The sequence below is a fragment of the Tamandua tetradactyla genome, chromosome 25 (assembly GCF_023851605.1).
Source record: "Tamandua tetradactyla isolate mTamTet1 chromosome 25, mTamTet1.pri, whole genome shotgun sequence".
Classification (NCBI taxonomy): domain Eukaryota; kingdom Metazoa; phylum Chordata; class Mammalia; order Pilosa; family Myrmecophagidae; genus Tamandua; species Tamandua tetradactyla.
Window position 1 is genome coordinate 44,646,185 of NC_135351.1, and position 17,978 is coordinate 44,664,162.

At 45.6% G+C, this 17,978-nt stretch overlaps 1 protein-coding gene and 1 pseudogene across 2 annotated transcripts in view; one reads left to right on the forward strand and one right to left on the reverse strand.

The window, feature by feature from the left end:
• Nucleotides 1-17,978, reverse strand: part of EPM2A (EPM2A glucan phosphatase, laforin) — an 86,706-nt gene that overhangs the window by 27,311 nt on the left and 41,417 nt on the right. For both annotated transcript variants that reach the window (XM_077143389.1, XM_077143390.1), the window contains exon 2: nucleotides 13,782-13,956. In XM_077143389.1, coding sequence (XP_076999504.1) covers nucleotides 13,782-13,956 — 175 coding nt within the window. The remainder of the gene's footprint in view (nucleotides 1-13,781; nucleotides 13,957-17,978) is intronic.
• On the forward strand, nucleotides 2,925-9,282 carry LOC143668721 (vacuolar protein sorting-associated protein 26A pseudogene; annotated as a pseudogene).

Sequence of the window (17,978 nt, forward strand, 5' to 3'; positions counted from 1 at the left end):
GTGCACACAGGGCAGCCGGCAGTCGGGACGCAGGACAGAGGTCACCAGCTGGAGGGAGTGCGTGGGACAGCTGCCGGTGCCCTTATGACACGCTCTCCTGGGACGGCTGTCCAGCTTTTGGAGTCTCAAGAAATCCTGCTCTGCTGAACTCGGTGAAGTTCCTTTGGGTCTGCCCGATCTTGTAGATGAAAATGGGCACTACTCAATGTTGTACGTCTAAGAGTAAAATACAATTATTCTACTGGCTATCATGTTTGTTGACTTATCTTCTTAGGAAAAGTCAGAAATTTTTTTCAGAATCCACTAATAAATAACCCATGCTTTATTTTAGAGAATTTCAGCAATAGGTTCAACAATAAATTTTTGAAGAGTGACAAAGTACAATAAACAAAAGGATATGCTCTAACCTTTTTTTTTCAAGTGAGAAATTTAATCCATGTTTCTTTCTTTTTCCTGGCATGTGTTGTAATTTTTTAAAGAAAGCATTGCTTCCTGTCTAACTGGCAGGGCTTCTTCACACCGTGAGGATGTATTCAGTTTCTTTCTGACCTTGGTTTTTCTCATGTACATTCTTCACTGTTTCCTTCCTTCCTCTTGCTCTGTGTCCTTCTCTGCTTCTCATAACCGCACAATCCATAAGAAGGGCTCTGACTTCCAGTATAAATGGCATTTTTGTAACAACTCGTTTGGTCTGTTGGGGTTTGAGGACACTAAGGGGCAGATTTCATGAGAACTTTAGGAACACAGAGCAGTCTTCAGTTAAGAGTTGCAAGTTCATTTTAAGGACAAACTTCATGCTCAATCAAAAGCCTGTCATCTCGCTCTTGAAGAGGCAGGAGATTTACAGTCTGTGCCCCCAGAGTCTGGTGGAGTGACCAGGCACACGCAGTCTCCTTGGGCCGCCCGTCACCCACGTCCACAGCTGGTCACCCTGAACCCAGCGCGGTGTGTCGTGAGCCTGTGTTCGCGTCCTCGATGCCCGAGGGAAACTGCATGTCCTTCATTTTCTCAGTGCAGTGGCCACCGCTATGTGCACTTTATCTGCTATTTTGATTTTCCCCAGGAAGCCGCTGCATTTGTAAGAACGCAGCCCAAGATAAACAACTTGTTAAATAAGTAGAAGGAATTAGTCAAGTCAGTGAGACAAAATGCTTTAGGTCGAAGCTGGACAATAAACAGTGCCTGCATTGGCCCTGGGACACAGCCATGCTTTATGATCCCTTTTTCTTTCATTTTATTCATAGACATATTCCATTAATGATTGATCTGCTCTGCACTCTACAGCATTTTAAAAATTTACAGGCTTAGTTCCTACTTTTAATGAGGATCTGTATATTGGATTCATCACTTACAACAAAATAGATGACTTTTCCTCCAAAGCTCATCATTTCTCCACCTCATTACTGTTACTAGAATGCTGAGGCATTTTACTGGGACAATCAGTTGTATCTTACTTTCAGAAATGCCAGCATGTGCCTTTCCTAGTCTCTTCATTTAAAACACAACCAAAAGAACTTATTTCAGTCTTACTCTGAAATGGCATTGCTTACTGGATTCTGGATGGAAGTTATGCTGTTTTCATTAAAACTCAATTCATAATTAATAAGAAAAATCCATCCTGGATGAGAAATGCCTTACAAGGATGTGTCAAAAATCAAATATGTAGCAAAAACTATTTTGCTTTTTATAAGCTAAATTAGTGAAAATCCCAAACAGTGATTACATAACAGAGTTCTATGTTCAAAATTTATAAGCGATTTTTATTTGTAATTAAATTGATGTCAACCATTCGTCCTGTCAGTGGGTTAGATGCTGTCATGTCATATTTTATTCCCCATTTTCCCACTGTATTTAGAAATGCCATTTTCTCAGCTTCCTGCATACAAATTGCGGAAGGAATTGTCAGGCTGTGAGGCTGAATGGGTGATTCAATACCCTGAGAACCTGAGCTCAGGGACGGGCTCCCAGGGGCCACTGGGCAGCCAAATGACAGGTCAGCACAGGTAACTGGGCAGGGACTGGGTCAGAACTCTCCTGCGAGACGTCTGAGTGCCCGTCAGCTCCCCCGGCCATCACGTCACCAAATGGAGGTCTTGGGTTTCTGAGCGACATCGGGCTCCAGGCACAGCCAGGAGCTGTGGGGAGGGCCAGGGCTCCAGCAGCTGCTACCTGAGGGGGCAGCTGTGCCATGCCCGGCGCCTTACCCAGCCTCCACGGCATCTTCCTTCTTGATAAGGAAAAGGCCAAACCACAGCTTTAAGGCAGCGCCAGAAGGCTTTCTCCATACTTGGCGCAATTACTGGAAAGATTGCAACATGATGAGAAAAGACGAAGCAGAGGCAAATAAAACTTTTATTACTTTCCTTATTTCATAAACTTTTAAGTGCCATGGTCTTTCATTTTATCAAAAAAATTTTACCCTTGAAAATTAAATATTAGCTAAATTTTTTAAAGCAAGGTCACATTTTAAATGTAGTGAGCTTTAAGCAGAAATCCAAGACCTTTATTCACTCGAGGCCACTCGAAGAAAATGAGCGGATCACAGGGAAGCCACACATAATCCAGTCAGGTAGGAATTCATGGGAACGTGCATCTCAGGTGACTCGAGGTGGGACTGGCGGCCTCAAGGAGGAGAGCGTTGTACCCCGGGGTCCAGCAGTTCCCAGCAGAGAGCAGGCGCCCACCGGAGCTGTGAAAACGGGCCAGGCCGAGGATGGACAGGAGAAAGGTCTCAGGTGTGCCGACACTCCAGGCCCACATCGTGGCAAGTGAAGAAAGCGAGTGACAAGACCACGAGAAGAAGCGAGGGATGGCCCAGGAGGCCGAGAGGCAGCGAGGAGAGAGGAGGGGTGGGGCCGGGAGGAGGAGGGGGAGGAGGGGAGGCCCCTGTGCAGGGGCCTGGGGGCAGGGCAGCCCCCCGGGGAATGTGGCCACCAGCTGTCAACTCCCGGCTCATCTCCAAGATGCGAGGCGGCTGGTCGTATCTGTCGCAGGTGGGTTGGTGTGCTTTACTGTTCTCTCCATTCACCCTTTCACAGCATTATGTCTGAGGTGCTTGCTCAGGGGACTCATTCCTCATGAGGTGTTAGGAATGTTCCTAACACTGGAACGTGGGGCGGGGGGAGGAACGCAGAGTCCCCTGGACACAGGCAGTTCTGGCCTGGGAGATGCAGCCCTGGGCTCGTCCTCTCAGGGAGCCGAGGAGACCCCTAGTGTAGCTAACACAAGCTGGGTCCATGAACTACAGGCAAAAAGTACTGCTAATTTAAGGTTTTGAAGGTTTTTTGTTTTTTGTTTTTTTGAGGGAGGAGGTTATTGTATTAGGGAAGTTGTGGGCTTATAGGACAATCATGCATAAAATACAGGATTCCCATACGCCACCCTATTTTAACATCTTGAATTGGTGGGGAATATTTGTTACAACTGATGAAAGCATATTTTTATAATTGCTCTATTAGCTATAGTTCATGGTTTAACTTAAGGTTCACCGTATGGATAGTGCAGCTCCATAGACTCTTTTTTATTTTTACTCTGTTGTCATGTATACAATCTAACACGTCCCCTCTTAGCCACACTCAGGTGTCTATTTCAGGGCTGTTAATTACATTCACAGTGCTGTGCCACCATCACCCCCACCCATCACCCAAACATTCCCATCATCCCAAACAGGAGACCTGTGCATTTTAAGCCTTAACTTCCCACAACCTATTCCTACCCATCCCCTGGTGACTTGTATTCTACAGGTTTGCTTGTTCCAGTTATTTCATATCAGTGACATCACACCACATTTATCATTGTGGCAGCCCAGAGGTCAGAACCCCCCCCCCTTAGAGAAGAGCATGAAGCCTTGTGCACACAACCCTCCACATGGCCAGAACACAGAAAGTGAAGGTCACTGAGCCTCGTCACTGTTGGTAATCAACTTCCAAAGACTCAGCTGAGACTTCTTTGTGGCCAGATCCTGCAAGGCTCTGCTATGTTAGGCAGTCCCCATTCTCTTGTTTTTTTGCAGATCACTGATTTCCATTTCCCAACTGGCCACCATTGGGAAAGAGCCATCTCCTAATAGTAAGTCCCAAATTAAACTCACAGGGAACTTTTGGTCTGGTATGTTCTTTGGTCTCAGGGTTGAGCAGGGATGCAACATTTGGCGAGCCAGTCACGAGACCAAAGAGCTGTTGGCTGTAAAAGGCGTGAGTACTGGGAAAGGAGACTCCTGGGGGGGAATCCAGGAATGGCCTGAAACATCTATGGGGGTAATGTGTTTCCTCTTTTGGATGAATGGAGACCACTGAGGGTGTATGCAGATGCTTATAACTCCCCATGTGGAGAGAAGGATGAAGGGTGTGAATTTGTTTGCCCTCTGAGCCCAATGTAAGATTCGATCAGAGCTTGTCCCAGTCCAACTGGGCCCCCAGGAGGACAGGGATGACATCATCGACGGGGCCCCAGTGACAACCACCACACAAAAAATGCATGTTACAGTGAGACATTTTACTGCTTCTGAATTAAGAGAGATTGGGACTCAGTGTAGGCAAAAACCTTAAGAACTTTTATCAAATTGGTTACTGCAACTGTGAGATACTAGTACTGGTACAGTGTTTTCAGAGTATGAGATGAGTAAATTGTCTTCTCTACCTGCCCATCCATCTCTGTGTCAACACGTATATTTGTTAGCTCCTAAAATGGAAACAAATTTTCTACTAAATTGCCCCATGTTCCAGTGTAAGTGTATTAGCTAGGGTTCTCTAGAGAAACAGAATCAGCAGGAGATATCCATAGATGCAAAGTTTATTAAAGTGTCTCACACAACCATAGGGATGTAGAGTCCAGGGTCTACAGGACAGGCTGTACGCTGGCAACCAATGAAGGTCCTCAACAAACTCTCAGGGGAGTCTGCTTGGCAACTGTGGGTATGTAAGGGTCCAAGATCTGTAGGGCAGGCTGAGAAGCTGGTGACTCCAATGAAAAGTCTGGATCAACTCCAGAGGAGAGGCTCACTGGCTGAAGCAGGAAGAGACTGTCTCTTCTGAATCCTCCTTAAGAGCCTTCCAATGATTAGATTAAACATCACTCATTGCGGAAGACACCCCCTATAGCTGAGTACAAATGCAATCAGCTGTGGATGTAGACAATGTAATCATGATTTAAATCCATGAAATGTCCTCATAGCAACAGATAGGCCAGTCCTTGCCTGACCAGATAACCAGGCACCACCACCTGGCCAAGTTGACACATGAACTTGACCATAACAGTAAGGAAGTATGGCCCAAGAAGATTTACCCCATTAAACTCCCTATTGGAACACCAATGATGAGCTACAAAGCGGACTAGGCATGAAGCATGCACTTTACACACTGAGTGCCATTGGACAAGATGGTGTAACTTACATCACAGGAATTAATGCAATAATTGTATATAGTGCTCCTAGTGGTATGAGACTTTGGTGCCCATTCTCAACCCACTTATAAAACAGCCCGTCACACAGGGTGTCCAAATGATTGCACACCTGGGAGAGATATATCTCCTAAGATAAAGGAGAGCTGGAGTTAGAGCTATGGGTTGTGTCTTAAGGAGACACAATGGTTTGAACCAGTGTCACATAGACAAGTGTGGAGAGCTTTAATAGCTTCTGGAGCTAAAATTGAGGATATTGATGAGCAGCCAAAAGCAGTATTAACTGAACCGTGGAGCAAGCTGCTAAAGGAGCGGAGGTTTATTAAGGCAGTTCTAAAGGTTGGTTCTTTACTACAAGGAATTAACACTCGATTTTTTAGTATTCCCTTAAATAGGGTCAGTCAGCCTGTTTTCACTTTAAACCAGGAAAAAGATTAAAGAGTTTTTATTGTGTTCCCATGAGGCTATTTATATGGCCCAACCATCTGTCACAGTCTCATAGCAAAGGATGTGGCTAAGTGGAAAAGTGTAATTCTTTTTATTGCCATGCTAATCAGTAATTCTTTTTCAGAACTAAAAGAAGCCTCAGGCTCATTGTTATTTCACCTTGGGAATCTGAGATGGGCAACTGATTGGAATATCTTGCAATGCTTTGGCTGCCCTGTCAAATTCTTGAGATTGTTGGGGTACTAGAAACCTTTCATCCTCACTTAGCCCAAATGTTAAAACCTGTGTATGTTTTGATTAGGAAAAGGTTTCCCTGAGAATGGGATACCTCCCCATATGCTGCTTATGAAAAAGCCAAATGGGCTATCATACCATCTCAGCCTTGACAGCAGGTGGATCCAGATATGCCTTGTGAATTAGATATGGCCAATGCTGATATTGGCTTTGGATGGGGCTTGTAGCTAAGGAAACAGGCAAATGAGTTTCTATCAGCTTTATACTTAGCTCTAGAAAGAAGCCAAACTTTGGTACAGTTCTTTAGAAAATCAACTGTGTGCTGCTTATAATGCAAGTTGAATGACTCACTTAGAAATGCCCTACAAAATTCAGAACAGCCATCCCCATATAGGAGTAGATACAGAAACCTGCCACTAAGCCTCACTCTGGCAGCTCACAGTTGAGCACACTAAGGAAATGGGAGTGTATCTGCTATAGCACAGCATTTTCAACAACTTTTTAAGCACAAAGATGCATATCTTAGGACCAGTTTCCTATGTGGAAGCAGTAGCCATGCAACCTAATATGGAAACTATATGGTGGAAAACTGGAAATAGGCAAAGCAGCCAGTGGGCTGAATTAAGAGTTGTAAGGATGGTCATTGTTCATGAACCAGGAGATATATTCCTTATTTGTACTGACAATTGGGCAGACAACCTGCCTGGGGCTACCCACTTATTGGAAATACCTGGTGGTAGCCGACCCATCTGAGGCCAAATGCCCCCCATCTGAATTCCATGCGTTGATTCCAAATCCTGTAAACTTTGGTCCATCCCTGTTGCCTGGCATTTGGGGGTTGAGAACAGAAGTTGATTTTATAATGGATTTAAAAAATTAGCAGGTTTCTCACCATTGCACAGTCACAGGGACAATGCTGATCCTTCAGAGAGAATATCACAAGTGAAGAAGGCTGGGTTTTATGCTAAGCATTGGAGACGCCATTGATGAAGACAGATGCACAAACATGCTGGCTGTATCCAGCCCTCACCACGATTTGCAGCCCAGAGCAGCGGCTCCCGCTGTCATTATGTTAGAAACTGCTGGACCTAGGCAAGCTCTGCGAATACAGGTAAAGGGACAAATGATGCTACAACTACAGCAAGCGATGAAAATAACTTGTTTTTGCCTGTGCCACAAGCATTAGAAATTGGGGAAAATAAGGTTGCTTGGCCGTAGTCCTGGCCAAGCAGCCACATTGGCTAGGGAATCCTAAGTCTACGGGATAATAATATTTTTATAGAGATGGGAAAAAATATTTTCTCAACTTTACTGATTAGAAAGATAAGGAAGGTGCAGAAAGGCTTACAGCTGTTGACTTAATTCATCTACATTACTCCTAAATCGGTCCTTTAAAACAGTTCTTCCTGTAACAGCTTATTGGCCTTTTATTCCTGAAAACTCAAGCTTGTTGGTACATACAGGGAGTAAGAAATACAGAATGTTGGACAAGGTCCTTGTATTTAGATCTAGTATGTTTGTGATAAGGAAATACTAATTGTTCACTACAAACATGTTTTAAAATTGCCCTTTATTAATCCAAATGATAGAAATGGCATTAGCTAGAAACAAACTACTTATTACACTGTAAATCTGTCTACCATGTGCCAGCACTGTCTTGCTCTTTCGAGAATATAAACAAAAAATATTGCTCTAGAATGTCACTTTGTTCTTATGCTTCCTCTAAATAATTCAGTTTGTTTGTATCAATGTTTTTTTTAAAGCTGATCCAAGTGTGTAATAAAGAAAGAATACGCTAGCAAATGAGAGTTTTAGAGGAAAAAAATTGAACAAAAAAAGTTGATGGCTTAGAGGGGCCTACATTTTAAGGACAAATCTAAAAATATATCTTGTCAAAATTGGTGATGAAATGAGCAATGTAAAACTATCCTGTCACTGCGTAAGTATACACATAGCCTTGAAGGTCTGCACGCTGGCTACAGAAGGGGTGCATTCCCACTGCAGCCTCTGCAGCTGAACTGGATCAGGCAGCAGCGTCCAGAGGAGCAGGAGGCACAGGCACTGGCCTCTGAGCCCGAAAGCAGGGAAGCCGACGTGGGCGCTGGTGGCCAGTCCATCTCGCTGGTCGGCAGGATCTCAGATGGGCCTTGATGAACTGATTGGCATGACCCCTTGATCACTTCCACAACTGCCCCTAAAAGTCCTTCAGAGAGAGGAGTGAAGTGGGAGTATGCGACAGTGGCACTGACAGTGAGTTTTCTTGAAAGCTTTTTTGGTCCCATTTGCTTAATGATTTGTGAGATCCCCTTAATGATGGGGAAACCAGGAAAATGACAGAAGTGAAAACTGAAGATGGGAAAGTAAAATACACTATCTTTTCTATGATGGAGAATCTGCTTCAGGAAAGGTAAGCCTAGCCTTTAAGCAATCTGGAAAGATGCTACAACATCAAGGAACTAGAATTAAATTTGTAGGTCAAATTGAACTTTTCAGTGACAAGAGTAATACTCATGAATTTGTAAACCTAGTGAAAGAATTGGCGTTACCTGGAGAACTGAGTCTGAGCAGAAGTTAGGACTTAGAATTCGTGCAAGTTGAAAAGCCACATGGGTCGTACCCTGGCGCCAACATCCGCTTGCGGTGTTTTCTGACAGTGACAATAGCAAGAAGGCTGACAGGCTGGTGAAAGAGCAGCTTCATCACCTCGCCACCCGTCCTGTCAGCAACGCTATTAAAATGGAAGTGGGCGCTGGAGATGGTTTACGCATTCAGTTGAACATAACAAATCAAAGTATCATTTAAAGGATGTGATTGTTGGAAAATTTTCCTTTTAATTAGTAAGAATAAAAGTCAACATATGGGGCTGCAGCTAATCAAAAAAGAGATGTCAGGAATTGGAGGTGGTGCTCCAACAGAGACAGAAATAATCGCCAAGTGTGACGTGACGGGCGGCGCACCAGCACAAGGCAGTCACCTCCATCGAGACTGTTCTTAGCAGCATAGGACCCAACTCCAACGAGAGATGTGAACAAAAACTTTTTGAATATAGTCCTCGTGGATGAGGAAAACAGAAGGTACCTCAAGCAGCAGGAGATCACTTTATGGAGAAAAGCACCTGAAAAAACGAGGAAACAGAGAACAAACTTCCACCGGCCATCTGAATCCCCGGAATCGCAGGCGCCTGCTGAACAGCCTGAAATGTGAACTGAGTAGGAGGAAAAGTAAAAACAAGAAACTCCTGTGACCACTGAGGTTCAGCCCCCCCAGGTTAAAGAGGTGGCAGTGTGGAGGTGAAAGACCCAAACTCCGCTGGTAACGGTGCTCTTTGTCTTACAGCGCTGCATGCATCATGACATGCCTAAATGCTCTTCACGTACATGCACTTTAAAAAGTGCTTTCTTCGAGACCCTGGAACTTTCTTAAGCTGACCTTTCTTTTAAATTAACTGCCCTTTGATTTGACGTTAAGCACGCAGATATGCTTAAGCAAGCATAAACAGCAAAGGGTTTCCTGCGAGTAGGCCGGGACTTACAATTTTGCTTTCTTTCAGCAGAGTGCTGATTATAAATCTTTTTTTCTCCCTTTTCATGCTAATGATTACTTCTTATTCTCTACATGCAAAAAATTAAATATTTCATGTTAAAGTAAAATTAGAAAACCTGAGTAGCTCTTATGATGTGCAAAGATTTTTTAAAAAAAAGCATCTCCGTTTTAAAAAAAACTAAATTGTTTTTACATAAGTTTCAGAAACACATATGGAGTGTTTAACCATAAGTGCCTCTGAGTCTACCATCCTATGGCTTCCTGAATTTGTATTCTCTTGGAAATCCTCTGTCATATGAATATTACATTTCATTTCAAGGGATTATGCGGCATGTTTGTGTGGCCTCTCTCCCTCTGTCTCTGGCTATATTAAGTAACCATTCTGCTCCTTTTTAGCAATGCTATTGTACGTTTTCTGTAATGTGGAATTGACCTTAAGTTGGAGGTTTTTTTGTTTGTTTTTCGCATGGGCAGGCTCCGGGAATTGAACCTGGGTCTCTGGCATGGCAGGTGAGAATTCTGCCACTGGCCACTGTTGCAAAGTTTTAAACTTTGTTAAATTGTACAATTTTTCATAAATTCTCTGAAACGTGAGGAAAAAAAGTCCTCTAGTTCAAGCAATTCATTTAGCAAATCAGGAAACTGAAATCCAGGCTATTAAAGGATTTCCATGCAGTGCCAAAGAATAAGTGAGGCGCAGGGGCTAGAACCCAAAGCTTCTCACCTCCTCTCCATTGCCACTTCATTCATTCATCTGGGAAAATGTCCAGACAAATAGAATTTATAAACTGTGCACAATTATTGTTTTCTATTGTTGAAAATAATTTTGAGTATTAAGTTACTGTAGGTCTTTTCTTTAAGAACCAAAGGGACTGCAGATTGTATGCATCCTTTCGCAATACCGTTTTCAAGCTGTAACATTCTCAGAGCATAGAAAGCGTGACATTCATAAACTCTACAAGACGTCTCTTGGACTGTGTTTAATTGACAATAAGCCTTTTCAAGATACAGGAAGTACAGTCCCTTGCCGACGACTCATTAGTTTGGTTGTCTGTGTCTTGGATGCATTCATTCTTTTGCAAAAAATTAAAAGTTCTGTTGAAGAGGAGGTGTGGTTTAGCACAGTAGAGCTTGACCAGAGCACAGTGGTCTAAAATCTGGCAGGGTGAGAAGGGTGAGAAGACCAGAATACAAGCAAACTGTAAGAAATAAAGAAGGCCTCGTCTTCACTGTACTACTGTTTACCAAGTTTAATATTAGACAGATTGAGTACTTGATTTCTGTGTTAACTTTAGTGCATACACATTGATTCCACCCATCTACTTTGACTCTGTCTCTAAATCCCTTTAAAACAAGAATAAAGGGATTTTTAAAAAAAACACATAAAATCATAAGAATGAAGACAACAGGAGGCAAAAGAACCACAAAATTATGGAAACGGCAAGCAAATAATTGAGCGCTGAATGATTTAGCAGAGTTGAATAAATTGAGTCCCAATGCCAGAGGTGGGGGGACGTGGGAGCCAAGTGGAATTCATTAAAGAATCCCCCACGGGCTCAGAAAGGGTCCTTCTTGGGGGGGGGGGGGTGGACGCAGAGGCCGGGGGCTGGCAGAGAGCCCATTTGTGGAGCAGCCCAGCTGCACCCGGGCCTCGCTCAGGCCCCACCCCTCTCAGCTGCGCAACCCTCCCTCCTCCACCGACAGAGACTGGAGGCTCCCTCCAAGGTTGAACAGGGCTCCGAACTGGGGGGCGGGGACCCCACGCTGAAATCGGGGGACTCAGTGCATCAGATATACTGGAGGCTGAGACGCCCCAGCCGAGCCCCCTCCCCACCCCCAGGCAAGGGCTGGGTGGCGTCTGGTCCCAAAGACACTGACGCAGAGGCCCCCAGTCTTCGGGACTCAGACGCATGTAAAATGCATCGCACTGAGCCGCCTTTAAGGGAATCTACAGCTAAGCTAATGAGCGGGTATCCTACAGCATGGGCCTGCATTAAAGTTACTGTTCTGAAATTAGCATTATATTTGTAACTCACATTTTGATGAAAAAAAAAAAAAGATTCCTAAGTGCAGACCCTGGCGGGGGGGTGGGGTGAGGTGCAGGGGGGTCTCTCCCAGGAGCCAGGACCCAAGAGAAGGAAGGACAGCTCAGTCCTGACGTTCCCTGGGGGGCTCCCAGAGAGGACCCCGCGCCCATGACACAGCCACCCCAGCCATAAAGCAGGGGTGCAGGGGGATGGAGGGCATGGCTTCACAATGTGCAAAACCCACGGGTTCACACCTGGGGTGGATGGGTAACAACTGCGCATTCGGTAGGATGGACGCTGGGGTATAAAACTAAGTTGCTTTAAAGAAAATTATAAAAATATGTCATCAGCCCTACATAGTTGAGTCCCTCAACCATCACTTGTGGTCGCCTCACAGTGAATACAATTCTATAGGAAAGCTGAAAAAAAAGACATTTAAATACTGAAAAATGCGCCTGGGGCAGCGAAGGCTCTCAGAAGGGAGGTGCACCACCCCCCCACAGAAGGTCCCTCCATCTTCTCCCTTGGCTGGGGGGGGGTCCATCCACGCCAGTCTGTGGGGTCACCCGCCTGCCCGGCCCCTCGCGCTGGCCGCCGCACTCTCAGCAGGTGCAGAGGCAGAGAAAACACACCCCAATCGCACCCAAAAGGCAGCCTCACCTTTCGGTTATAAATAAATGCAGAACAAGTAGCAATCACAAGTTATTTGAGTAAAACTAACCATGCAAAAGAGGAAAATCAGCTTGAATAAATAGGACAACTGATTCAAGAAGAAAAAGCTCCAGGAAGAGAAGAGAACTTTAAATAAGTCTCATGAGTATCCTAAGAAAAGTTCCTGAGTACATGCATTCATAAAGCCAGAAGAAACTAATAAGACGAAAGGGGATCACAAAACAAATAAGAGGCACAGAGTATACGTCTGAGAAGTTCAAAATCCATCTGAGGAGTTTCCTGAATGATGGAACAAAGACAATGCAGGGAAAGAAACCATCAAATAATAGGAGAAAATCTCTAAAGACTGAGACCGAGCTTTTCGCCTCGCAGCCGCTCAGGAGGAAGGGGAGGGGCTGTGTCAGCCCCCCACCCCCCACCGCGTCCCCAGCAGCTGGGGGCCGCCGCCTGTCTGCGTCATCTCCCCGCTCCACGCTGCAGGGACGTGAGGCCTCGTCTCTTCTCCTGCTCCCTTTGGATCCAGTATTTCACTCATTTGCTAAACGAGCTCATGTAGACTCGTGACTTTGACCAGCATCCACGTATTGATGACTCCCACTGCTTAATGTCCTTTTCCAAAGTCTCCCCAAAACGCCCGCCCTCACACTGATTTCCCCCATGAAATCAAACAGACATTTCAGGCGTGATATTTCTAAATTAGAATATTACTCACGATCCCTCCTGCCCAGCTGCACATCTCCTGGTCTCTCGAGGAAGCAGCAACACCACAAGCCCAATTCCTCAGGCCAGACCAGAGGCCATGTTCCCCCCAGCCCCCCGACCCCCACTCTGCAAACCCAAACCTGATGGGTCAAAGCATTGGATTATTATGAAGTTAGGTAGCTAAAGAATTCTTTTTAGTGCCCCATAGTGTAAACGTCTCACCTGTCAGGAGGAATGCATAGATATTCTCACATTGAGACACTGACCAATAAAGTAGGTGAACACTATTTAAAGACTTGGAGTTAACTTCCCAAAATACTAAACACAAGATGATTAGAATAATTATTTCTGAGTGAAGGCAGAGAAAGTGTAGCGAGCCTTACTTTCATCTAGCATCCCTCCAGTGTTTGAATTTTTATTATGGCATCTAATGCTGCTATAGAAAAAATAAGCAAATAAATAAACACAGACATTAATAAATAATAAAGCAAATGGTCACGTGCGACCTAGTTTGCTCGTCTGGATTTTCACCCTTGTTTACTGGGATGAGCTTTTGTAAGGAGAATCTGGGGAGCGGCATAAAGAACACAAACACCGATCTGGGAGCTTCAGGGCTGTTTTCACTCCCGATCCACCGTGTACCCACCCCAGGCCTGCACCCAACGAGAGGGCGCTACAGACGGGATGGGCGAGCCTGGGGGGCTCAGGAGCTCCGCGCGGTCCCCTCGCCGGCCAGCCCCGCCCACGGACCGCGCGTACCTGGAGTAGTGCATGGCCTGGCGGCCTGCGATGCTGAAGTAGAAGTCCGTGGTGTGCTTCATCTCGCTGGTGTGCCCCGTGGCCTCAATCCAGTGGCCCACGGGGACGCAGTACGCGCCGTCCACCACGTTCCGCTCGTCGTAGGCGCAGCAGCGGTCGTGCAGGGGCCCGTTGCCTGCAGGGGGGACGCGGCACGCAGGGCGGTTAGCCCGGCTTTGCAGCCTCGAGGCAGCCCACCAAACCCAACAGCAAGTGTACATGAGTATAAGGCATGTAAGTCCCCGCGTTTTGGGGTGAACGAAATAGACTAGAGAGAAATGCGTGTGCACGGGCACCCCCAAAAGCAGGGCCTCTTCAGGACTCCACGGGCCTCTCTGCGACCTCAGTGCAGCCCACACACCGCTGCAAAGGGTCTCTAAAGCTGATAGTGCCCCTGCGTCTCACACCTTTATCCTTCTGGTATGCAAGTTTACGGCTAAAATCAGGAATCAAACACTGTAATATCAGCTCAAACAATACAAATAAATGCATCAATAAATAATAATCAAATGACTGCATCCAATGCAGTGTGCATGTAAAACGACGGTTGATCTCTTTTCAGATGGGGAACCCCCTCCTGGCAGAGGTGAGCAAGCCCACCCAAGGTCCCAGAGCTGGTAGCAGCGGACCCCCTTGTCTCCCACCTGTCAGCCACCGGATACCTTCAGTTCCACCTGCCAGCTTCACAGGCACAGTGCATCCCACCTGCCCTCCAGCTACTGTACCAGGAGGCAGGGAGGGAAACCAGAACACCTCCCAGTCCTGCCTTGTCACTGCTCCTCTACTAAACAGATCACTCATATCTACAAAAATCACAATTAATGTTATTTTCATTCACCCTTCCTGTGTGATCGCCTCGTGTCAAGCCATCCCTCTGCTTGCACTACCTGACTTTCACACGTCATTAATGCAACGAGCCTGTGAGCACATAAATGTGTGTGTGGCATGTTGGAAAAAGTCACATCTGTTATGACTATGAAAATCCAATTCGTGTGCTCCTTGCTCCATCCCACAAAATATTTAACCAGAAAATATTTAACATAAAATCTTATTAAAGAAACTTGTCACTGGAGTACAATAACTTCCTTCCATCAGATAGGAGGCCCAGGAGGGGCCCCAATAAATCGCCACCACTCTTCCTAGGCCAGACTCCCTCATCTCGGGGTGGCTACAAGGCGCCTGCCAATTTGGAGCTGTGTTAGTATTCATACATGTGAACCTTGATATTCAACAGCTGACAACCAAACTAACAATTCCACTTCTAGAAATACGTCCAGCAGATTAATTAACAAGAGTAAGGAAAGATGCAGACATAGACACTGAGCTTCGCATCGCCATTTTAATAGAAAAGACTGTCCACCGCATGAGCTCACGTAGGCACCCTTCCAAAAACAGGCGTTGATGACCAGCCAGCGGGCAGGCCGTGCTAGGCCACGGCAGGGACCAGGCGTTTGCCACGAGACCCCTGAGTGTCTGAAAGACTCTGGCAGTGGCACAACCCGATTATTACTGTGAAAAGGCCTCTCTGTTTACAGAGTCGAAAGTGAATTCAAGCATGAGATTGAAGCAAAGAGCCCATTAAGGGAACTATCGCGTTTGCCCAGGTAGGAGAAGATTAGCCCCAAAATGGAAATGGGGGTGGGGAGGGCAGCAGATTCAGGAGGTAAAAACAGCAGGACCTGGAGACGAATTGGCCTTGGGAGGTGCCCGAAACCAATGAAGACGTCTAAGCGTCTGGCTGATGCACTCCATGCGCAGAGGTGCCCTTCTCCAAGACGCGAAGTCTGGGGCAGGTGGAAAGGGGTCTGTGAATCCGGTCTTGGCATGCTGCTCAGGTATCCTAAAGGACATGCCACGTGAAAGCTGGAGTTCAGCACTCAGATGAGAGAGCTGAACTAGAAAATCAACTTGTGGGTCACCTGAGTGCAAATGGCAGCCGAGACAAGGATATATGCGAGTCACACTGAAAACCTACACGGTTTGAGAAGAAAACGGTGCTAGGGCCAAGTCTGGGACACTGCCACACTCCACACCAGGAGAGAAGGATGCCAAGACGCAGGGAAGGGGGGCAGAGAGGAAAGCCAGCGGGGAGGGGTGTGTAGACACAGACTGGAAGCTGGGTGGGTGCCCAACGCAGCTATTACAACTGAGAGATGGATATTACAACCTGGGATGGGGAGGGAGAATGACTTGTGCTTCAGACTGGTCTGAACTGATTGAACTTTTCACAATGAGCAGGGGTTACTGTTTTAGCATTATAAAACAATATCTATGGCGCCTGCTGGTCGGTGCAAAAGACTTAAAGCAATCTAAACAGCATCTCCTAAATAAATATAATGAACGAGGGCCTCATGAATACATAAATTATTTCAAGAGAAGTTATTTATGTAACTTCAGCTGCCTAAGAATTCTTCACTCTTAAAATTGATCTTTTTAATGACACATTTTTAAAGGAAACTTTGAAAGGCATTTCCCGTACGGTAATCTGGGTTGTGCAAACTATTTTCTTTTCATGAGAGTCTTTCTGAGAGTTGGTCATTGCCTTCTGAATTTGAGAAAGAAAAAGCAGATATGAATAACAAAATAAATCTTGGGCATTCACTTCCAGAAAGATGGAATGGATGTTATTTGCCCTCCTGCAAAGCACCGAAAGCCCTGGAGTTTACAGTTAAGCAGAAGGAGGCTCGGAAACGTGGAGAGAAGGCAGCCCACCTAGAGACAACACAGGGCTGCAGTCCCCCGGGTGCTTTTGGTTTGTTTGGCATCATAAACCCCAGATTTGGAGCTGAAAGAACCAGGGACCTGGTAATACCAATGTGAGCAAACAAAGAACAACAAAAGTCTGCTCTCTCTAGCCGATGGCAAAGGAAGTGGGCAGCCCAGCAACAGAAAACTTGTATCACCCACAAGTTAATACCTGCTATCCTCCAGCCAAGCACTGCTGGAGAGTGCGGCCTCCTGCCCCCTTGCAGTGAAGCCTTTACCCATCACCTGGAGTCTCAGGGAAGGCCAGCCTTTTAGCACCTGCTCCCACAGGTCCGAGGGCAGGTGGTCCTCCACCCCACCTGCATCTGCGGCCCCTCTGCTCCCACTGGGGTGGCATCCAAGGAGATGGAGAGCCAGGATTTCACCTCCCCCAGCAGTGCAGAGGCTAGTCCCCCCCATACCCCGCCAGCGGGGGCCCCATGGGTCGCAGTAACAAGGCAACCCACCCCTCTCTGCGGTGGGGGCAGAGCCCCAAGCCTGCCTGACGGGCAACAGGGGGGCCCCTCAGGTCAGGGAGCCACGTGGGAAACCCACCACACCCCCACATGCCTGCTGCACTGCTGTCTGAATAATCCAGCTAAAACAAAAGATTTAATTGAGGTCCAGATTAATAATTAATAATACCTAAAATGCCCAGGTGTCAATGGAAAGTCACTCATTTACCAATTAAAAAAAACTGTCAACCTAAACTCCCACATCCAGCTGAGATATCCCTCAGGAGTAATGGAAAATCAGGACACACTCAGAAGCAGGGAAACTGAAAGAATTTTTTGCCATCTAACCTGCTTCACAACAGTGGATAATGGAAATTCTCTAAACAGAAAGGAACTGACAAAATAAGGATCTTCAAACATCAGGAAGGCAGGAAGAACTTAGTAGTCAGAAATATGTGTAAATAAAATAGACATTCCATCTCCAGCTTCTAAGCAAAAATTATATCACATAATGTGGTTTCCATGTATGCAGAGGAAATACTTAAGCCAACTATATTGTAAATCGGAGAGGGCAAAGATAGAAAAAAGAAAGTAAGGTTTCTAAGCTTCCCTCAAGCTGGCAAAGTAAGTTATGCTAATATAATGTAACACCAACTGCAACCACTGAAAAAGCTAAACCAAGAGATACACTCAAAGACACTATAGATAAGTCAAAATGTTCAAGTAACCCATAGGAAGCAAGAAAAAGAAAAAAGAGACAAAGAACAGAGGAAACAACCAGAAAATACAAAATAAAATGGCAGACTTAAACTAACTTATCAGTAATTTAATAATTAATCATTAAATGTAAGCCATCTAGATAAACCAATCAAGAGATGAAGGTTGTAGAGCAGATTTTTAAAAAATGAACCAACTACATGCTGTTTGGAAAAAAACTTACTTCAAACATAATTATATA